Source organism: Amaranthus tricolor, chromosome 1 (genome assembly GCF_026212465.1).
Source record: "Amaranthus tricolor cultivar Red isolate AtriRed21 chromosome 1, ASM2621246v1, whole genome shotgun sequence".
NCBI lineage: Eukaryota > Viridiplantae > Streptophyta > Magnoliopsida > Caryophyllales > Amaranthaceae > Amaranthus > Amaranthus tricolor.
This window is the reverse complement of record NC_080047.1, coordinates 17,097,549-17,122,048: the sequence shown is the minus strand read 5'-3', so window position 1 is coordinate 17,122,048 and position 24,500 is coordinate 17,097,549. Positions and strand designations below refer to the sequence as shown.

Genomic DNA, 24,500 nt, shown 5'->3' with positions numbered 1-24,500 from the left:
AAACATTTTCAACCCAAAAGTAGTACCATCATTATCTTTTACATTCATACTTCTAACCCTAATTATTAATTATACTCAAATCATCAATCAACTCTTACCCATAACAAGATTCAATGAAAAATAATACAAAATTCAACACTTAACTCATAAACTTTATAAATTTCTACTGGAAACAAGAAGGAATCAAATAGGGGAAGAGGAAATGGCTCTCCAAGATAAAACTAGTAAAAGGGTGAAGAGGGCAAATAAGGTTGTGGTGGTGGTGGAAAAAGCCTAGAACCGGCTAGAGGGAAGGCCCAGACCGGCTGCTTGCTTGCGGCACACACCTAGCTGGTCTCTGACGCAGCTTGTGGCTGCTGTTGGTGGGGTAAAACTCGGCTACTGTTGCCGGTACGGGGCTGCACGTGAGGGAGCAAGCGTGGCTGGGCTGGTGGAGGAGGCCACGCCAATTGCTGTTTGAGGGGGGAGAGTGGCGGCTGTTCTTGTGATGAAGAAGGAGCCGCAGGATTTAAGAAGGAGAAGGGAATGGCATGAGGCTTCAAGTGAGGGAATGAGTGTTATGGTCTAAAAAATATCTAACTCATCTTTTATTTAGGTAATTTCTAGTAAAGCTCAATTAAGAACTCACATTTGTTTTGTTCATAAATTTTAATACAACAATAATTTAATTCGAATCTCTTAATTTTAGTAATAGTCAACTTATTTATTTATTTATTTATTTATTTATTTATTATAATAATAATAATAATAATTATTATTATTATTATTATTATTATTTGTTTTTCATTATAAATACATAAATTTTAATACAATAATAATTTAATTCGAATCTCTTAATTTTAGTAATAGTCAACTTATTTATTTATTTATTTATTATTATTATTATTATTATTATTATTATTATTATTATTATTATTATTATTATTATTTGTTTTTCTTTATAAATACGTTGATATTTAAATTCGTATATAAAAAAATTAATTATTAAAACTAATTCAAATATATAATTAAATATAATTATAAAATCTCCAAATGTTATTAAAATATTAAATAATAACATCATAAAAATCTTGGGGTGTTACAGGATCGATAGGATCGGTCAGGATCGGTGGAGGGATCGGTTAAGATCGTCTATGATCGTGGGCAGGATCGTTAGGATCAGCTAGGATCGTTGATAGGATCAGTAGGATCGCTCAAAACTACTAATTAAATTTTTTTTTGCTAGTATCTTTGTTCTTTTTTGCTAACTGTGGTTTATTATTATATCCTTGCGTGTATGTGGTCTAAATATATTATGTGTAGTGTATATCTTATATATATTTTGTCATTTGATTAAGAATCGAGAAAAAAACAGCATTAAAAAAGTAAGATATGTATACATTTTAAAATTAAAGAAAAATCTTTAGAAAATGTATGGGTTTTTAAGAAAATTAAGGCAAAACAATAAACATAGATAAATATAACTTGTTTAATTCTGCGAATTTGTAGGATCGTTCGATCCTACGATCCAATCCTACGATCCGATCTCACCAGTTGATTTCAATTCTTCATAGAATCTTGATTCTAACAACCTTGCTTGTGCCATAAATTATGCCACGGGTAAATATATATCGTCACAAACAATCCCTTGTGCCACAAATTAAGCCATGGGGTAAATATATATTGCGGCAAACAAGAACTTGTGCCGAGGGAAATGTTTATCGTGGCAAACAATTACTTGTGTTACATATTATGCCACGGCCCACGGGTAATTATTTATCGTGGCAAATAAGTACTTATGTTACGAATTATGCCACAGATAAATATACTAGCCAGTACAAATATGACTTTAAATAACATGAAATAGTAACAATTTTTGATATCTAGATTTTTAAAAATATTCGGTAATACTTTTATAACACTATCTTTAAGTAACATAATTATGTAATACTTTTTAGATAGGTAATACTTATATGTAATACTTTTAACTGTGGTAACATTAACATCTAACACTTCAAACTTGGTAACATTAATATGTAATACTTAAAAAATTAATATTTTTAAATTTTTATTTTTATACTAGTAATACACATGTAACACTTTTCTACATAAAACTTATTTTTATTATTGTTTATTCTAAAAATTTAAATTGACAAATGAATTAGTTTTGATGTTTTAGCTTCTTTAATTGTTTTTATTTAATACTAATTACACAAACTTATTTTATCAAGCTAATGAATTTTTGTAAAATTCACACAAACTACTAAAACAACAAAAGTTTGTTTTAAAAAAAATAACTTGGTTGAATTTATAAAATTAAATGAGCTTCCTCTAAAAAAAACAGTTTGAGCTCTTTCCTATGTCTTTGTATTGTCTCCAAACAAAAAAGATAGAAACCTAATTGTCTAAAATAAAAGATCAACTCAAACTGTTTTGATCTCCATATTATTCCTGTTTGCTTTTGTGGAACAATTAATTATAAACTTAATCTCTTGATTTTGAATTAATCAGAGACCCATGCTAGTGATGTGGAAGTCCGTCTTTGCAATCTTGGCAAGTTATGCAATAAAACCACCTTAGAAGATGCATGCTCCTATAAAAAAGCAACACGAGATTAGTAGGGTCCGGAATGTTTTTCGGGGACCCATTCCAATGCCCAAGTCAGTATCAATCTAATACAGTTTGCCTAGTAGGTCTTTCCAAGAGCACAATGGCTACAAGGTGGATCACTGCTTAAGACTTATTTTGACGAGAGGTCTTTATGAAAAAGATGATTTGCGAAAAATATTTCATATATCTGACAAATGTTCTATTGAAGATTAATTAGAACAGTTGCCATTACTCTCTTGTATTTGTGATTATGCTTTTAATGTTCTTCTGAAAATCGATGTGGGTCCTTGAAATTCAGTTGTAATAACTCTTTTGCAATAAATTTCTTTGTGTTTTTCTCTCAATAGTAGAAATTAGTTACCTCGTTTATGTGTCCGTTGAGGAGTATTTATAGTCTATCATTGAGCATGTAGATTATTTCTTCTGATATTTGATCAATTCCCAAAATTCCCTTGCATGTTTCTGTAGTTGTCTTTTGACAAGTTGATTTCTCCTTCATTTTAGTAGCTTTTCTTCTATTTTAAACGGCGTTCCTCACTTCTTTCATTAACACGTGTCCCACTATCTTGTACTCTTAACTTCAACAGCGGACAACTGTCCTCATAATCGTACGTGATCCTTTCATGCACTAACATTCTTGATGTATGTTCATGTCTTCTTCAATCTTCCTAGATCCTTAACATAAAGCTCATAGTTTTCACCCAATCTCATTATTTTCTCCCAAGACTAATCCTGATTTAATCCTCCCAGATGATTTTCTGTCAGAATTACTCATGACTAATATTTTACACGTATTGTCTCAAAAAACCGGTTTGAGCTTCATATTGTCTCAAACAAACCTGCATCCAGAATCGAAACTACGATAAGAATCCAATGCTTCTTTTCTCTACAAATGAATCCAATAGATCGACTCTATATGGAGTATTTGCCTCAAACAGATGTGTATAAAATCTAGGTATCCTCCTTCCAAGTTCCAACTATCATCTCGAGAGGCAGATCTATGTTGGAGCAACCCAAGCACGTGCCCTTGGGACAAATTTTTTAATTTTTTTTTAAAAAAAATCTGAAATTGGCTGAGAAAGAATGGCGACATCCGTGTGCAAAGTTTAAATTTAGAACAGCTAGTCTCTTAAGACATCGTCTCTTTGAAAAATGTATCTCAAGTCCAACCCATTAAAGATTAATGCCTACTTATCGTATTTTTAATGTCTATTTATATTATCCTTAATGTCTACTTATATTATCTTTAATGCTTACTGTGTTATTAATGCCTAAATTATATATGTTAAATGTCTATTTACCTCGTTCTTAATACATACTTATAATATTTTATAATTATTAATATTTTATGAAGTATATATAATAGGGCGACTGCACGAGAATTTGTGAATTTAAAAATCAGATTTTTTATTTCTTACCCATTCTCTCTCCTCTCTTCTAAAAATAAAATCCTAAAGCCTACAACTTGCCGAACCAGCCGTCGCCGTGCCCACTCCAGCCACTGCTGCAGCCTGCCGCTCACCCCTCTTGCCGCCTGCCTCCCTGTCCGGCTGTCCCATGATATCAACATTTGATGTTTTAAGGTATTTGCAACTCAATAAAGTGTTCTTTAATTTTTGATGTTTGAAAACTGAAATCAGAATTTTAATGTTTTAATCTTTAATCTTAATCTTAATTGTTATGTTCTTAAATTTTGTTGGAATGTTAATTGTTATTTCTTGATTTTTATGCTCTTGAATTTTGTTAGAATGTTAGAAACTTAGAATGATAATGTGTTTGTCATTTTTCAATATGTATGTGTTTGTTAATTGTTAATGTTAATGTGTTTGTTGGGTGAGTTTAATTTTATTTGTTGGGTAAGTTAAATTTTTTTTGTTATGTTTGAGTTTTGGATTCATGAAATTCATTGAGTTGATTTATACTTCCATCAACATCACAATTTTTATCTTTTGTTTTTTTTATTAAAATTTTTGAAAAAAACAAAAACAAAATGGAGTCTTAGATGTAATTTAGTGTTTGGTATTTATTTTTGGTTAATATGATGGTTTGCTAAGTTCAAATAACTATGTCTTTGGAATTTAGTCATGTAAAGTTCATAGTTTTTTTTGAGAAATAAAGTAAAATAAAAATAAGGGATATTTAATTTCATTGAAGATTTTGGTTTAACCTTTGTGGTATGGTTAAGAAATATTCTAACTACGATAGTTTTCGTCCGTTTTAGTTGTTAATTTTATAAATGAAACTTTACCGAAATTTCGCCCATTTGTTGGTGCCCCCATGGGACTTTGAACCCCGGATCCGCCATTGATCATCTCCTCTCTAATTCAAATAATTTTTCAAGTAATTGTAGTATTGTTCTTTTACTTCATATTGTTTGATTTTTGAAATTTAGGGCTTTTAATATTTTGGTTTTCCTTCATAATTAACTCTTGATTCTTGAATTATAAACAAAACTAATCTATCTATCTATGATACTTAAAAAATGGCTAACAAATTGATAAGTTCTTTGAGGTTATGCCATGCTAAGTTCATTCTCGTGTAACAGCTTCATTGGTTAGGTGCTTGGGCTTATTGATTATGATAGTTGTTACCTGAAATTGTTTGATTTATATATTTTTATTTCCATTCTGATGATTTTTTTTCAATTAATTACTGTTGATATGAATAGCATATCTGCAAATAAGTTTTGTTGTCCAAGATTGATGTCCAACGGCTGTCGTGAATAACTGGCATGATTCTAATTTTTGAGGTAGTACTTTCTTTGTTGTGTTGTAGTTGAGTGTACATGAGTGGTGTTTTAGTGGGTGTTTATTGTTGTCCTTAGCCTATGCTATGTGGTTCATAATTATACATTTAATTGAATTAAATTAACAATTGTGTAAATGAGGGCTTATTTTAAAAATTTACGGCTTTATTGATTTCATTTGATGGGTGAGTGAGTTTATCGAAAACTCAGCTGGATTTACTTATTCTAGTGTTGTGATTATATGATGAAGTTTTGACTTTCTTGGGTTGTTTACTTGATTAATTTATCATGAAAAAGATTTAGTCGTTTTTAGAACAAAAATTATTTTAGGGAAATGTCTTCAAAAATATAATTTGTAAAGTTGCGGGGAGGGTTCTAGAGAGCATGAGAGCACTTCTCGTTAGAGATGCTACTACCTGAGGATGCTGTTAGCTTCTGTGTATGCCATGTGGTTAGGTGTTCTTGCAGCTGGTAGCACCTTCTGCGTTGATTCAAACCTGCAGGGTCTGGACGGTTGGTGGTGTTTCCTTCCCTCTGTGCAACCCCTGTGTGTTTTGCTGGGCTGTTTTAAACCTGTCAAGGTGTTGTTCTACTGGCTGGGTGTTGTGGGTCGGGTCTGTTGTGCTGGCTGTCTTAGCTGGCTGCGTGGTTTTGGGTTCAAGAGTCTGCAGATTGTGGCACCTTCTGTGTAGATTCAAGCCTGCAGAGTCTGGACTGTTGGTGGCGTTTCCCTCCCTCTACATAGCCCCTAGGTATTCTGTTAGGCTGTTTTAAAGCTGTCGAGATGCTGCTCTGCTGGCTGTGTACTGTGGGTCGGGTTTGCTGTGCTGGCTGTCTTAGCTGGCTCCAGTGGTTTTGGGTTCTGTGTGGCCTGTCTTTGATGTCCCACTCCTGTTGTTGTTGGCTGTTTTACAATAGTTTAGAGTGGATGCGCAGGTGTATGTTACCGTTACTGAGCTCAGAGTCATATTTTAGTTATTTTCTTTGTTTGAATGTTAAGAAAAAGACATAATTAAGATGTAATTGCAATCTATTTCTAAAGAGCTTTTTCAAAATCTTTTTAGCTCCCAAAATTATGGCTTCAAAACTTGTTATCATTTTGGTTTTGCTCCTTAATATCATTGCTTTTGGCCTTGTTATCAAGGCTGAATGAAGACAAAATACTTTAAGTGTAACTCTGTCTTTCTTATCCGTCATGTTCTGTATGTATTGTGTTTTGACTACTATTGTTAGAACTTATTTGATGGAATGATGGTTTTAATGGGAATGTTTCAATGGTGTTTATTTATCTCAAATAAGCTGGATGAGGTGTATTTTTCTTATCGAGATCTTTTTTCTAAATTTGATAATACAGTTCTTAATCATGAGTTAGTTTTGCCAAAAAACTGATTGTATCCTTACTGATTCGCTTGGATTCAAGTTTAAGTCTTATGTTATTGCAAAGATTAAGTTTCGATATATAAATGTAGATGCTAGATTTTAGAATGACCGTTATAATCCTTTGTGTCGTGCATGTTAATGTCGTCCTACTCTTACATAAAGCTAATAACTTCCTTAACGTCAAAAGATTAAGTTTCTTGTTATTTTTTAGGTGTATCTATGTTCCTTCGTCAAGTTACTCCTTTGGGCTCTATCCTCTACCTTGCTCACCCATCACCGCTCGAGAGCCACAAGCCTCAAGGTCAGTTCATCCCTATTCCCGTATCTTTGCTTACCTCAATGCATTCTAGTTTTCCACATATAAATGGTTCTTGGTTTCATGTTTTATTGATGATAGTAAAAGGATTTATCAAAATGCTTACATTTCTTATTTATACATTGAAGGTTAGGGGGAGTGAATAGAGAGCGGTGGATTAAAATTTTTGGTTTGACAGTCAGCTCAAGAGCTTGTAAGGCGCTTCAAACAGTTTTCCAGAAACTGTTCTAAGGCCGATTATAAAAACTTATTAAAGAATAATATTAAAGTGCGTAATTTGAAGTTAGGAAACACGTTAATTGTTCTCAAGGTTCAGCTATCAATAGCCTACTCCCCGTCTATGGGTTCTTTGCCAACCCTTGGGATTCAAAGTTTCAAACCTCTTTGGTTAATTAGAACCTAGACCACTAAGAAGATCTCTCTATCTTCTCACACCATGTTCTTCTCTTGAAGAACGGTCTACAAGTTTTCTCTTAACAAAAGATATATCCCACACTCACAATAGAGTAAATAACCAATCAAATACTTTTAAAAGTATTCTAAGTTTGAGGCATAAATTAAATTCTAATTTAACTCTCTAAAACACTAAGACCTATTACAATTGATGAGAGTTAGAAACAATTGAAGAACAAATTACAACTCTTAATCAAATTCTAGACATTAAAGATTAGAAGAGAATTTGTTGCATGGGCGTGAGTAGTTCTTCAAGTGTTGATGAAGCTTCAAGTATAGTTATGCCTCATACTAGCCGTTGCAAAATAATAGCTTCATCTCCTTCAAAATTCAGGTTTAGTTGCTTGTTGGATTTCAGCTCCAAAGCCTTGGACGATATTCAAATTTCAATTCAGCTATTTGTTAGGCTCCATTTAGACCAATTCCAACTTGAATTTAGCTATTTGTTTGGCTTCCTTTAGACCAATTCCAACCTTGCAATGTTAGTACTAAAAATAGCAGTAACCTAGTATTTTAATTTATTTTCCTAAGTCTATTAATTTATTTTAAAACCTACTTAACCAATGGATAATCCTTAAACTTATTTTTTCGATTTTCTAAAATAACCAAGACTTTAGTTTTTTTTTTTTTTTTTTTTTGAAATTCATACCTAACTACAATGTAGGAATAGTCAACAATAGATCCACAAATATTGGAGAACTATTTCCATACATTTAGGAATGATTTCCACACATTTTTTCTGATTAATTTAACAATTAATTCAATCCTTTTAATATTAAAAATGCGTGACTAAAAATTAACAATTTAGTCCATTTTATTTAACATATAAAATTGTATGACCAAAATATTAATTTCGACTTGCCTTAATTTATTTGGACCGAATTAATAATAAACATATTATCACAAAAATAACACTTAGTCCATTTTGCTTAATTGATAATTGATAGAAACATGTGAGCATAATAAACCTTGACTACTTCAACTTATTTAAGTCACATTTCAATAGACTAACAATTAAAGAAATACATATCAATTAATACCATGTAAACGTATATAAAACTCCTTTTATACTAAATATGATTTTAGACCAATTAATCTAATAAATGTAAGGTAAAATTACAAAAAAAAAAATACCTAATCTATAGGGCTTTTTGCAAAAAACTATTTAATCTAATTTTTAATGCAAAAAACTACCTTGTGCGACATAATTTTTTTCAAAATACTTCCACTTAACACTGTTAGTTGACCGTCAAGTTAAAATTTCTAAATGTACCCTTCCCTTCATTCTTTTTCTAATTTTCCATCCAATTTCCTCTTTTCCCTCCAGTGTCTTCACTATCTACTACAATGCAATAGAACATTAAATTATGCCAACTACAATGCAATAGAAACATTAAATTATCCCAACAAATAATTCATACAAACATTAAACTATGTCTATTACACATAATGTTCTACAGTTCATTAAAACTTAAAGTTTGATCAACTAACTTAACTACAAATGTTCTAAACTTGACTACTTTGATCACTACATTGTGTGATGTAGTGGATTGATGATGAGATCTTGATGAAGTTTGTGTTGAAATCACTCTTGGTGCACCGTACTTCCTTGCTCCTGTTTTTTTGCTCTCAACAACACATGACTTCTTTCTTCCTCCGTTTGATGGTGAGGTCATTAATGGACATGGTTGCATGTTTACTGATGTAGGCATTGTTGTAGGCGCAGTAGATGTTGTAGTTGCAGAGGGTGCTGCTGGAGTTGTAATGGTGGCAGTAGGGACTATTGGGATAGATTGTTGAGGCTGGCTGGTAGCTGCAATTGGTTTTGATGATGATGAAACAAACCCTTTCCTAGGCCTTTCTCCCTTTGACTTCTCCATTGTGACAAGGGGTTTTGGAGAATTTGTGCACTTCTTTCTGTTGTGTCCAAGTGTGCCACAATTGCCACACCTTCTTTGCTTGAACTCCCTCACCACAAAATCTTGCTTCTTCCCACCCCTCCCCTCATCTGCCTCTAATTTCCTCTTTCTTTTATTTGGCCCACCAGGCAATTTCCTAAAAGGGGTTGGTAGAGGCTTAGCTAATGTGGAAGTAGGCCACATTTTATGACCTGGCATGCCATAAAGCCTAGGTCCATATGTCTTGGCATAGGTCTTGACATGGTAAGCCTCATGAACTTATTGTGTATCATCTAATTTTCTATTCACAATGCAGGCCATGGTATGCTTACAAGGGATGCCAATGAGGTTCCACCTACCACAATCACAATTCTTATTTGTTAAGTTCACAACATAAGACTCTTCCCCATCATCAACTTCAAACTCAAACACATCAACAGGGATTACCCTAACACCATGGCATGCAATTACACTTATGGCAACAGTAAACAGTTACCCTACAACTACCATTATGCAAAAAGTAAGTCGTAGCCACTTTCAATAGCATGATGCCTTAATGCTTTTCTAAACACCATATTAGAATGAAATTTCAAGCCAAGGGTTAACTTGATTTTACCTTTAAAGTCAACTTCAGTGTTGAAAGTTGGGTATGTTGAACTGACATCTTCACCATCATTCAAAATTGCCTCATCTTCATCACTGTCCACTTCATCATCACCCTCATTGTAGTATATGTCCTTTGTGTTTTCTTCATCTAGCTCCTCATCATCCAGTCTGTATTCCACATTCTCTGCAAACAAATAAGAATCATCCTCAGATTCATCTCATTCACTGTTTTGTAGTCCTCATCACTGCTATCATCAATTCCAGATTCACTACTTTCATCCTCAGATTCACTACTGCACTCATTCACCAGTGTTTGTGTAGTAGGGTTGCTGATTTTTGATTGATCTAGGCCGCAAGCATGTGTGCTGGCTGTTTCTGGAGGTGGTTCAGAGCATATGGACTGGAATGCTGGTTTTTTCTGGAATGGGAGTGCCCTAGAATGTCTTTTAGATCTAGGGTTTGCATATAAGGGTATATTAACACCCTTGTCCTTTAGTGGTGGTCCCCTTTTCACATGTGCACTTGCACTTTCCACATCATCCCTAACCTTATCCTTATCCATCTCACCTCTCAAGCTGCACACATCATCATTACTTTCCATGTCATCTGCCACCTCATCAATTCCTGTTTTCATTTTGGCTTTCATCTTGGTGCTTTTTCTTGGTTCTTCACCTTTGTCATCACCACCATGAACAACATATAGATGGTACCAACCATCCTTTCAGGACTTTCTAAGAAGTTTGGGATGCTTTTATCATCCTTGATTTTTGCCCTACCTGCAAACAATGTGTACCTATACCTCTTGTACCTAGGGCTGCACACGGTCCGGTCTGGTCTGGTTTGACAGAAAAATCAGACCAGACCAGAAATTCCGGTCTGGAAATTTTCCAGACCAGACCAGACCAGTCAAGAGACCAGACCAGACCAGACCAGACCGTTCTAGAACGGTCTGGTCTGGTCTGGTCTACGGTTTTTTTTTTTTGTATTTTTTTAATTGAGTGAGAATCTAAGATAAACGATAATCTGTAAACAAAATACATCATCAACATATTAACATTCAACAAATCAAACGAGTAATACCAACATATTAACATTCAACATATCAAACGAGTAATACCAACATATTAACATTCAACATTCAACATAATTAGCAATTTAACATTCAGAATTTCAGAATGTTGATTCTTCCAATACTAGAAATCTACAATCAAACAAAATGGTGATTCTTCCAAATCCCAATCAAACCCTAAAACTGAAAATTAAGCAATTACACATGTTAAACATAAAACAGAAGTCAACAAACGGTTAGATTTAATATCAGTTGCTATATCATGTTCACGGGAATTGACTGTGAAATATATGTGAATTATATTCTTGTATGATTGCTTAGTAATTGTCAAGATTGCTTAGATTTAATATCAGTAATACCAACATAGTCAAGATTGCTTAGTCAAGTTGTAACACAGGCCACCAATTATTAACATAAAATGCCAAATTGTCAATGGAGGATGAAATGGAGGATGCCAAACAAAAACCCTAAAAATCAAAAACTGATAAAAAAACCCTAAAAATCAAAAAAATCAACCAATATACTTACATTAAGAGATTCTACACTTGATTCCGTGGTGAATGGTGAGATTGGAGAATGAAGATTGGAGGACTGTCGACTTTGAAGCTTGAAGGAGGCGTCTTTGAAGGAAGCAGAGGCGTCTGGCGTCTTTGAAGAGAGGTCGATGGGTTGAAGCTTGAAGAGTTGAAGGAAGCGAGGCGTCTTTGAAGGAGGTCGATGGGTTGAAGCTTGAAGAGTTGAAGGAAGCGAGGCGAGGCTGTGCAGGAGGCGAGGTCGAGGAAGAGAGGAGAATGGGAGAAGGCGAGGAATGAGAGAGGAGGCGAGGAATGGGAGAGGCAGCCAGCAGGAATCACGACTAGTTGCCCTAATCCCCTAAAATTTGATTTTATTACGGTTTTCCGGTCCGGTCTGGTCTGAAAATTTTAAAACCGGGACCGGACCGTTTTGGATTACGGTCTGAAAAAAAAAACCAGACCAGACCATTTAGACCGTAGACCAGACCAAATATTAAATTTACGGTTTGGTCCGGTTTGGTTTACGGTTTAGACCAAATCGTGTTCAGCCCTACTTGTACCATATTCTACCTACATCAGGAAATTCTAACTTTTCTCTAATCCAATGTGCTATTTCAAAATAGCAAACCTCCTCTGTGTTTGGGTGTAAGCTAATCCCTAATCTATACTCAGTCTTGTAGTTCTTAGTTACAAAAAAAACCACCAAAATACAATCGTATGTTGATTGGCTTCATTATTCATACATTGAATAATATTAAGCAAACTTTCTACAATTCAAAATAAAGAAAGCACAAGATTAAATGAGGAAAAAATATTCAATTTAACAGAAATCCTAAAAAATTAAGATAAATTGAAGCACAACACATCAGGAAATGTTGAACAATTCCAAGAAATTTAAGTTAAAAAATTTACCTTTGCTTAGTTACCCATTTGAAATGAACCTTAATTCTCTTTGTCAATTTCGTTTTTTGGCCATTAACAACAAATTTAGACTATTGTGACTAAAAAGAACATAGTTAATCTGGTATTTTTTGGTTTTTGAAAGGTGAGATTTTTAAAGAAAAAACATGCATTGGAAAACTGCAAAAAGAAGAAATAGATGAAGATATGAAAGCTTACCAGAGATTAGGAGAATTATTAATGCAACATTCAAGAGTTGATTGAGTTGTAGTAGTGAGTTAAGAGTAATATCCCTCCATGAACAGTGAGGGAAGCAATGGAGGGAAATAATGTATGGTGAGGGAATTCGTAAGGTTTACTGGTTTAAAGTGAGTCACGTGCCACACACATGCCAGGTCAACGCAAAACTTGACGGTCAACTAACAGTTGATGTTAGGTGGTAGTATTTTGAAAATAATTATGTCATACAAGGTAGTTTTTTGCAAAATAAATTAGATTAGGTAGTTTTTTGCAAAAGACCCTATAGATTAGGTAGTTTTTTGTAATTTTTCCTAAATGTAATTACTTAATCTTTTGATTAATTTAATGTGTTTTGAATTATCATCATTTAAAGGAGTTGAGTCTTCATACGTGTTTCACGTAGTTTTCACAATCAAGGGTTAGTCTAAAATAGTTTATTTGTTATTAGCAAAAGAAGATTGTGTATGTTCAACCTTCTTACTCTTGTCTTGCAATATCGACTTGTCATTGAATAATTGGATGTTGTATGTTATATTGTTATGTGGGGTAAAGACTTGAGAACATTATGTTTTGATTTTATGAACATGATTAACATTATAATTTATTATGTATGAGAATCATCTCTCTTTTTCCTTGAAAGTTTTTGTATTGTTATTTTGTAGTTATCAATCTACATATTAATGCATGGAGAACTCGCATATTTTAAAGAAGATGTTAGAATGGATGAAATGTGATGATAGGACAAGTAATTTATTTTTAAAAGGAGTTAAAGGGTGTCTTAATTTTGCTTTTGGTGAATTGAATGATAATGATTAGATGAAGAGGAAGTTAAATTATATTACCCTTGTAATCGATGCAATAATAGTAAACATAAGACCAAAGATGAAATATTTAGTGATTTGTTACTTAATCGAATTGTTCAAGGATATGTACGTTGGATTTATCCTTGGTTAAGTTCTCAAAGAGGTTTAGTCCATGCAAGTTATTTTTTATTTGTTCTCTCCACGTTTTCCTCGGTCGACTTCTCTTATCCTCCACTATAATGCTTTCAATCCTCCTCACGAGGTTGTCAAAAGTCTTTCTCTGTACATGCCTAAACCATCTCAATCTATTTTCACTCATCTTTGCATAAATAGGGGCAACCTTTAGTTTCTCTCTAAACTCATGGAACCTAATTATATCCATCATTGTATTGCCGTACATCCAACTCAGCATACGCATTTTGCAGCTTTCATTTTATGTTCAAAAGTCTTCTTTACGAGCAAACATTCGGTCCTATACAACGAACCTGGCCTGATTGCAACTATGTAAAATTTATTACAAATGAAAAAGGGCAGTAGTATGTTAATCTTATGTATTTATTTTAATATAATATTAAATAATATGTTCACAAATTTGACGATTAACAAATTTAATTACAAATGAAAAAAGGCCGTAATAAGCTATCATATTGCTTAATATACATTTTGAACAATAATACCTCAGTTGTTGAAAATCATTCAACTTATTTATTTGGATAAATGACTACTATATAAGAAATTAAATTTCATAAATTACCATACTATGTTCACAAATAATTGTATAATTGGTTGCAAAGTAATAAACTATTGAAATCAATTTTTTTTTGTAATCAAATTTTGTTCATCATCATCATCCTATCCAGTGTATCCCGCTCATAGAAAAACTATGGACAGGGTTTGGGGAGGGAAGGACGGCGGCAACTCATACCCATATAGGAGAGCGCGACCAAAGGAGTCCCCCGGCTCGAGAACGATAAAGAGACGTAACTACACGGGAAAGATATTAAATGTCTATAAATAAAATAAATAAATAGAACCAACTACAAAAAAGAAAACGAAAAATCTAATAACTAATAATCTAATAAATAATACTACTAATAATAAAGAAACGAGAGAAGTAAGAGGTAATCAAATTTTGTTGTATTGGAATATTTATTATTAACTAGATCTCTTCAACAAAAATATTTTTGTATTCTACGAATTTTTACTTTGAAAAAAAGTGAGGGATGCAAATTTAAGTCAAAAATGGTTATCAAGTTTTGTATTAATTATGTAAATAAAACATAATAAAGATGAATTAAAATTCCAAATGTCACATTCTCAAAGCCGATACAAATATAGGTATTTAATTGGCACTCAAATGCATGCATGACAACTTAATTACCAATGTGGATAGTTCCATTAGAAAATAAAGGAAAAACAATTAATAGGTCTACATAATATGTAATATGTAATGCTCCTCGTATTCATCCAAAGTGTCTTTTCACTATTTTTTTGGTGGTCAAATGGTACTACATGTGAAAGAGAAAGAATGTAGTATTTTTAAATTTTAATGGGGTTAAAGTGGGATTAGTAGGTATAAAAATGTGCAATTGTAAAGTTTAGTAAGGATAAATTGGTACAGTTAACATAGCCAAAATAGAAAGAAGAAATTTTGGGTGACTCGACCCAATAAGGAAATGAAATAAGGGTATGTTTGGATAGATAGAAATGGATGGAAAGGGTTGAGAGGGATTTAGAGGGATGATAAATCTCTTATTTAGATAACAAAGTGGAAGGAAAGAGATTTGAAGGGGAGTTATTTGAAGGGATTGAATTGATGATTTTTGTTAATATATCAATCTTTTCAAAGTTGGAAAGCTTGAAAGGGTCAACTCTCATCTCTATTCCTTTCCCATTCATTCTTTCCTTTATAAACAATATTACTTCCCTTTCATTGTCCTTCCTTTTCTTTCTCTTCCCTCCCTTCTCCTTCCTTTCCTTTCCTTTCTTTTCTCTCCAAAGCAGACAAATAGTTATCCAAACATAGTATTAGAGTGAATATGAAAGAGTATGTTATAAATATAAAATCAAAATTGGATTAAATTGATTCAAATATTCCAAAAAAAAGAAAAAGCTGAATATAATAGGAAAAATTTGTCCTGAATTATCCAACCTATTGCCTATTCTTTGCTAATAAACCCAACTTTTGAAAAGTTTTAAATAATCCAACCTTTGAATACCTTTTGTTGCGAATGAATGTTTTTTGCAAAGAATTGGTTACAATCGGTGAATCCCTTTTACTTTTAACTTATTCAAAAACCTTTTATTTTTCCAATGAAAAAATTTCTTTGACCTTCATTAATGTTTCCATCTACCTCCGCTTCATTTTGGACACGAATAAAATTTTCACCAGCCCGGAAACCTTTCTTCACCCTTTGGAACTTTGCTTCGAAACCATGCTCACATTTCACATATTTTTCAGAATTTGAACCAACACTTCGAGAAGAAGAGGAATTAGTGTTGATATTTTTTTTAAAATTATTAAGAATTTTACTAAATTAAAGATGTGAAAGTTTTTTTTCAATCCAAAATTTTGGGATTGGATATAGTATTACTCTAAGGAAGCAAGCTTATAAAGGAGGTGGATAACCTGTTGAATGTAACGACTAGTAGTAACTTGGTATAGCTGGCTTGTTTTTTCAAGGGTCAATTTGCAACAAAATGAAGGCAAAGGTTGTATTATTTAAAATTTTCAAAAGGTGGAATTATTCACCAGTAATTAGTAATAGATTGAATTATTTAGGATAGTTATTCCAATATAATACAGGGAATTATTAATGACTTACAGTTGTAGTCCTGTAGTAAAAAACATGTATAATAAATAAGAAAAAAAAATTGTATCCGGGTAAGGGAAAAGAAGAGGCTGAAAATACACTTCCTATCCTACTCCTCACCAAACATAGCATGCTGTTGATAGTAACCGTTGCACGAAGCCATTAATAACTAATAATCGGATAAGAGAGGCCAAAGGTTAAAGATGACGGTGGTTGGGCACCCTTTAACTGCTGTTATCATTGGTGCTTCATTCACTAATGTTTTTCCTAATCAACTAACAAGATGGAAATTCCTAGCTACAACTTATTCAATTTTTCAGTGACCAATTTTATTTTTATGTGATTTTAAGTTCATTATTGTTCACCAATATTGTTGCTTTTAAGAGTAGCTACCACTTATGTTTGCAATATTTTTAATTTAGAAAGCTAAACTTGATTTTAGTTAATCAACTAAGTTATTTATTGTTGGGTTGTTTTTGCAAATAATTGTTAGTTATTGAGTCGATTCAGTTGGTTTATTTGACTAAGTGGAAGGGTTGACCGTTTTTGTTGACTTTTATATGGTGTTTTGATTGAATGGAATTTTATTAATCAATAAGTCTATATTTTTTAAATTGTAGTTGTTGTGTCATTTGGCTAAAAGTATCGGAAATGTATTTCTGATATTGGGCTAATGGAAAAAAAAGCACTAACGAGTACTAGAAGATAAGATAAATTAATAAGTACTAATGTACTATCTAACTAATGAAGTGGTTGAAGACTATGCTTAATATGGTTTCATTAGTCATATTAAGTTCTTAAGTATTAGCATGACTTTCGAATGAACTAATTTATAGTAATGGTTTATAAGAAATTGAGCATTCTACACTCCTAAAATTGAATTTTGATGGTTGTCACTTCAATTTTGATGGTTTCATCTATGTAATTGAGTCAAGGCATTGTAAGATAAATTTGTGTAAATGCCTTGCGTGTGCGAGTTTGTGATAATGGTGAATGGATGTCTTGAATTTTGGGTATATGATAAGTGTTGGATGTTTGTTTTAGTAGATACTTGTTGATTAGGCTGGATATATTGGTGAATGATATGTGTGGGGAGGGTAGTAAGCATAGAGCTTCTATACTTTACCAATTAGTTGACTAGGAATAATAGAGTTGCATATCAATGCCTTGTTTAGTTCATACTTCATATTTTAGAGTAAAGAAGATAATGTTTGACTTGTGTTCAAACCGATGGAAAATTTAGCATCTATAAGAAGCGATAGGATCGAGATGACTTTTGAGGAGCCAAATATATAGACTAATTTAGATATTAATCAAGTGTAGAAGTTATCTATAAGTGGTAACTACTATGTAGCTTACGGGGCTTATGATCGTCATGCATCTCCTTGGTCGTAGTTAATGTAACATATTCAAACCTTTAGAATGATTGTGGTATTTAAAGCCTTAGATTATGCAATTTTTTTTCCAATAGCGATATATTTCAGTGTTATTATACATACCATCCTCATGGACTGGTTTTTGGTGGTCAATGTTGTTTGGTATTAGCTAACTTGTATTCAAGAATTTAATGACTTTTTTTGCACCAATTCTCTAGGGATGTTCAATGTTCGTTGTGCAGCATACATTTAGATCTAAGAAGATATACCAATCGTAGTCCCTGCAAAGTAAAATGTTTGAATGTTGAGGCTCTTGAGAAATTCAAGCGTGATAGCTCTTACGTTGATGGGAAAGGGAGGTTCAGAAGGTTCAATCACAAAAAGTTATCTAGGAAACGATGTATGTACTTGTAAGTCTTACGCCTTTTATACATTCCAACATATTGGTGGATGAAGTTTGGCTTATTTCTTATTCCAAACCAGGCGGAAGTTTAAGAGGACGTGGATGGAAATTTGGTTCTGGATTTATTGATGGGATTTTCCCGGTGCTTAGTCCAATTGCTCAGAAAATTATCGAGCTTGTACAACAGGATATAGATAGCAATAGAATATGGAGCGTTCTTGACACCCTTCCTCAAACACATACCACTTGGGACGATGTTATCAATGCTGCTGTTCTGTTACGCTTGCGTAAAAAGTGGGATGGAATTGTGGTGGTGAGGAAACTTGTAATTTTTTGTTGAATGTAGTGTCATTTTGCAACTAGTTAATATGGCTTAATTATTAGGCATAAATCATTTCAACCCACTAGTTTGAGATTTATCCATTGAGTTAACCTTTCAATGGTTCTTTTGAATGGTATAAAACCTTCAAGTATCCTTCTTAGTAGTTAAAATTTCCGGTTATGTAGATTGTCAGCATTATATGCCTGGAATTGTTGGTTCATTAATGTTGTTACATGATCATAATGTGTGTTATATGTCTAGACAGATTTATTGGATGACTTGATCAGCTTCCTATTATTAACATGTCTTTGTTGTATGACATACACTCTTTGGTGTTTTTGCAGCTATGTCAATGGATGTTGTATAGGAGCTCCTTCCAACCGGATATCTTGTGCTACAATTTGTTGATTGACGCTTTTGGACATAAATTACAGCATATGAAGGCAGAAGCAACATATCTGGAACTTCTGGAGGCTCGATGTATTCCTACGGAGGATACTTATGCACTGATGTTGAGGGCTTACTGTGCATCGGGATTGTATGCAAAAGCTGAGGCTATTTTCTCCGAGATGCGAAAATATGGCCTTTCCTCAAGTAGATGTTTTCACTGTATCTGTTTACCGCATTCAAGCATTTTGTTCTTTACTAATAATTGCTTATTCTTTGCAGCAATTGTTTTCAAATTCAAATGCATTCTCTTTATTTTGTAAAGATTAAAGATGTATGCTTTTAGGTCTCCAAGTAGTAATTGATTGACTTCTTATACCTCAAATGTGCGACTTGGATTGGTTTTTAGGTGCCACCGTATACAATGCGTATATTGAAGGATTGATAAAAGGACAAAACAGCGATAAAGCTCTAGAGATATTTGAGAGGATGAAACGAGAATGTTGTGAACCAACTACTGAGACATACACAATGATAATCAATTTATATGGAAAGGTTAGTCTTTTTATGTTATATCATCCATCAACTGCCATTTAGATTATTTGACCTATATTGCTTCTAAATATGGTTTTCAACTTTTGTCCAATCCTCCTGAACACCGCCTAGGGAGCCTCTTAATCGAATATGATTAATGAAACGTTTTTTTCTTGGACCCTTCCAAAGACAATTATTAATTCCTCTTGGACCTTTATCACTATCATATATTTATACCGTAGGATAGTATGTTGCAATTGCTCTGTAATTTTGTGCAGCTATACCTATTTTTTTGGGCAATGTATAGCTTGAACACAGAAGCTCATTAGAAGAACTAATTCCCAGAATGCATGCGGACAAATAAATGTATAGCTTGAACACAGAAGCTCATTAGAAGAACTAATTCCCAGAATGCATGCAGGCAAATAAGTCTTATTTGTCCCTCAAGATCTTCAATGAAATGACAACTCAGGGGTGCAAACCAAATATTTGCACATACACTGCATTAATCAATGCATTTGCAAGGGCTGGACAATGTGAAAAAGCAGAAGAAATATTTGAGCTGATGCAAGAAGCTGGGCTTGAACCTGATGTCTATGCTTATAATGCTCTGATGGAAGCTTACAGGTTAGCACACAGATTCTGGTTTCCAAACATGAGTATTGTTGGATGTTAGATCATTACATGTATGATTTCAGAGATGCTATAGTTTATTTCAAAAGAGAAAAGAAATTGAAAGGTTACTCTTTTGATTTACTGCTATTAAATTCTTTCTTTGATAAGTTGTTTGACATACACCTTATCAATGTTGTTGAGACATAATATTCTTGTGAGAATTTGTTAGGCCTCAAGACTAACAACTTCGATAGCTTTGTTTTACTCCCTTGCAAACAGAACCTCTAGATCATCTAGCTGGTCATGTGCCCATCAATTTGATATGCCTTTACGTAGATTGTTAATTATGACTAATTTGTTTCCTACTTTCAATGTCTCATAGCCGTGCAGGGTACCCTTATGGTGCTGCAGAAATATTTTCACTTATGCAACACATGGGTTGTGAGCCAGATAGAGCTTCATATAACATTATGGTAGATGCTTATGGCAGAGCTGGTTTAATTGAAGGTAAGACTTCTTCATCTTCCTGTTAAATGCTTGACCTCGATATGTTTTTACTTGAAAAAACACTTGTTATGTATCAAGTCACGTGCACTTCTTATTTACGTGGGTCAATCGAAAAGGACGACTTTGTTATTACAACGTTAAATTTACATACATCCATTCCCTCCAAACTCTAATATATATATATATATATATATATATATATATATATATATATATATATATATATATATATATATATATGGTGGACTCACTTAATGACATTGGTAATGGAATATTGTTGCTTATCTTGCAACAAACAGTCAATTTTGTGGATTTTCAATAGAGGAGTACGGATGCCGAGTAATGGACAAGTATTCACAATGGCTTATTTTTTTCCACGACCATTACATACTTGATGTCAAATTTGTTGAATGCAACTTTTAAGGGTTTAATATTATAATGCATGCAAAAGTCTCAATAAGATGATGTTTATGCTATTCAGAAAATACTTGTAAACCTATTAAGGATTGTTTACTCATTGAGCCATGAGCCACATATGTTGTAGGCTAGTTTAACATGTTAAAAAGTATTCAACAAATACTTACAAACCCATTCAGGGTTGTTTAGTCATTGAGCCATGAGCCACCTACATTGTAGGCTAGTTTAATATGTTAAAATTATTCAAAAGGACGGCGCAACAGAAGATATGAGAGTGGAGGGGTATGATATGGCATGAACAAGTCCCCTATTGATTTCTTAAGAAGATATATAGTGAAAAAAAATTATCAATAGTTTTCCAACATTTTTGATTGTGCAACTTCATAGTTGTGCAATTGAAAAAAAAAATCGCTACACTCCTGATATGCTGTGTTATACTTTCAGAAGCGGAAGATGTATTCATGCAGCTGAAGCAACTCGGTTTGACTCCAACCATGAAATCCTTCATGTTGTTACTCTCTGCCTACTCAAAATCGGGGAACATTGTCAAGTGTGAGGAATTCTTAAATGGGATGATCAACTCGGGTATTAAACCTGACACTTACATCATGAATAGTATGCTGAATTTGTATGGTCGATATGGCCAATTTGAGAAGATGGAACAAGTTTTGGGTGTGATGGAAGACGGACTACTAGCAGTTGATATCAGTACATACAATATAATAATAAACATGTATGGACGAGCAGGATATTTGGAGAAAATGGAGCAGCTGTTCCATTCACTTGGGGAAAAAAATATGAAACCTGACGTGGTGACATGGACATCACGAATAGGAGCCTACTCGAGGAAAAAACAATACAAGGTATGCATAGAAATATTTGAGGAAATGATCGATGCTGGTTGTTTCCCAGATGGAGGAACTGCGAAAGTTTTGCTTTCGTCGTGTTCAAATGAAGATCAGAGAGAACAACTTACCACAATTCTTAGAACAATACATAAGAATGTAAAGTCTATTTAAGTACTTGTGAAGGCAGATAATACAAATGCCATTTTGTAATTCTAAATATATAATACGAATGCATTATTATATTGTATAAATGAAAAAAAGTAGTAACATATTTAGGATGGGGTACAAGGAACTACATAAAAAATCCCGAGGGCTTGACTAAAAGTTGGAATTATAATAAATAAATGGGAAATTATCAATTGTATCCCTGAGTTTTGGCACCTTATTAATGGTATTTCTAAGTTTTTTATTGTCAATGATACTCTTGTATCATTGAGCGTTTTATAATCGTAACCTTTAAAATTTTTTTTGTTCAAAATTGTCTAAAATTGTTAACTTTCTTTATGTTTTAAACTAAAAAATAAATGAAAAGAAAAAAAGTTAACCATTTTGGACGAATTTGAAGGAAAAAGTTAAAAAAGATTACGATTGTAAGATGCTTAATAATACAAGAGTACCATTGATAAAAAAAATTTAGGAGTACCATTGAGAAGTGCCAAAACTCAGAAATACCATGGATAATTTTTCTTAATAAACTATGAAGAGATTGAAGTACTTAGGCTAATACTTGGGCTTGGGCTTGGGCTTGGGCTTGGGCTTGGGCTTGATCTTAGGCTTGGACTCACTTATTGTTATCTTAGACCGCACAATCAGATCCTTACTTGTTTTTCGGGTTGAAAATGTAAGGACAAATTTTCTTCCTTTCATCAATGCATAGCATATGAAATGCAGTGAGTTTCTAACCACATTTGGAAAAAAGAAAATCACAATCAAAAAGAGGGAGGCTTTAAGTGCCCACTGGAATTACTATTAATCATAGTAGGCTTTAAATCAAATAAAAGCACAAGGAATTTAAACCAACAACATAAAAGCTACCATTTATGAGTGAAGGAACTTATAAACAAATTGAGTGTATTATTCATATAAGTTGTAAGGGTCTTATTAACTTAGACATTAAAACAAGGTAAAATCCCACTTACAACATATTTAAAACTACACTTACATGTAGGATGACATTAAAAAATTTTAAAACCAAGTTCTTTCGTTATGTAAAAGAGCTTAATAAGGTGGATGGTGCATCATGCACCTGATGATGATGATTGGTATAGAATTTTTGTATTTTTGTTTTTTCTTTCGATATGATGTTATTTTGAGTTTGTCTAGATTAAGATATGTCACATATTCACATGTAAAGTAGTTGTTGAAAAAGTTTATGACATTGGTTATGACATTAAGATTCATTTTAGTGACCATGATCTAAAGCATATGGTAAAGCTAATGAAGGATAAATATGACAAGTATTGGTCTAAGGTTAATAATGTCAATGTTTTGATGTTTATTACTTTACTTCTTGATCCAAAACTTAAAGATAAAAACGTTTTTGTGATTATATGAACTCATTTAGCTTGTGTGAACTCATCATAGACACTAATGACGTTCAACCGAAAAGGAGTGAAGGATTAAGGTTGAGAAAAGTGTAGGAATATAAATTTGTAATGTGGAATTGCAAAAACAAATTTCTTTATATTTTAAACAAGATCTCATGCATATATTAATACATATATAGTATATGTAAGAATCATACTCTCGTCGCGTGATTTCCACAAGTTAAAGGGTATGTATGATAATAGTGGATGATCAAAACGTCAAGTATCGTTCCTCTAGTATTGGTCCACAACCACTGATTAGATCACCACGTATGCTAGTACAGAATAAGAATAGCTAATATTCTTATTACTTTTAATTTGGAGAAAGGTAGAGAGGAATAACACACAAGCTTATGAAAAATGATGAGCAAAGTGCATCTATTTCTAAGCAAACGCAACACCTCTTCATATACTCTTTTGAAGGTTACATGTAACAATTATATGTAATAATATTAATTTATATTTAATTCCTAATTGAAACACATCATCAAATCATATTAATCACTCCTACACTAAATAGCCCAATGAGCATTTTATGCAATTGGTACTGTTTGAATCCAATCGGTAACTCATATTTGTGTCCTCATAGGACCCCATTTAGTAGTGGTATACTAATCCAATTAAAATACAAATCAAAATTGGTTTCTTGCAAAACACTATGATCACCTAATATATTCGAATGTACTAATCTCTATTTTTATCCTCTTTTTTTTAGTAGTTACACTTGATTAATAGGACACTTATTTCCATCAATCTCCCACTTATCCTATAACAAGTGTGTAACCATAAATTCCTGAATTTACTTAATGTCAAACTTTGATAGCATAATGATGACTCACGTATACTAATGTTCAAATTTATTTCTTGAAATCTGAGTATGAATTGTCGAAACAAATGGTTAACTCTTTAATCCATTAGAGCACGACCGTGCATTTTCAGTTTTTACTCTTCAAGAGGCCGAATACACCAATCCTAATTAATAGGAGAACTTTCAGTCTTGAATAACCAAAACTCTCACTTAGCCAAAACTAATATACGGGGTCTTACAAGACATTGTTGGTGGACTTCACTAGAGGAACTTCATTTGCGATTCTTGTCTCGTGATTATATTTTGCTAGTGGATTTATGCTACAAAGGTATAATTTCTCATCTCAATATTTACTTGTTTCATTTCATG

At 32.9% G+C, this 24,500-nt stretch overlaps 1 protein-coding gene and 1 long non-coding RNA gene across 3 annotated transcripts; both read left to right on the top strand.

The window, feature by feature from the left end:
* The first annotated feature begins 462 nt into the window (after positions 1 to 462).
* Positions 463 to 1,410, top strand: LOC130806646 (uncharacterized). The gene is made up of 2 exons (XR_009040336.1): positions 463 to 595; positions 1,085 to 1,410. It is a non-coding gene; the product is annotated as an uncharacterized LOC130806646 (long non-coding RNA).
* A 2,569-nt stretch (positions 1,411 to 3,979) lies between these two features.
* LOC130806634 (pentatricopeptide repeat-containing protein At2g35130) lies at positions 3,980 to 22,012 on the top strand. Of its 2 annotated transcripts, XM_057671790.1 has the most exons (9): positions 3,980 to 4,172; positions 6,927 to 7,016; positions 17,923 to 18,104; positions 18,188 to 18,420; positions 18,774 to 19,023; positions 19,226 to 19,371; positions 19,772 to 19,977; positions 20,348 to 20,472; positions 21,334 to 22,012. In XM_057671790.1, exons 1-9 carry the CDS (start codon positions 4,147 to 4,149, stop codon positions 21,906 to 21,908), a joined length of 1,833 nt encoding a protein of 610 aa, XP_057527773.1. In that variant the 5' UTR covers positions 3,980 to 4,146; the 3' UTR covers positions 21,909 to 22,012. The 2 variants fall into 2 exon arrangements, with proteins under 2 accessions (XP_057527773.1, XP_057527781.1); XM_057671798.1 differs by lacking the exon at positions 3,980 to 4,172 and having other exon boundaries at positions 17,923 to 18,114.
* The last annotated feature ends 2,488 nt before the right edge of the window (positions 22,013 to 24,500 follow it).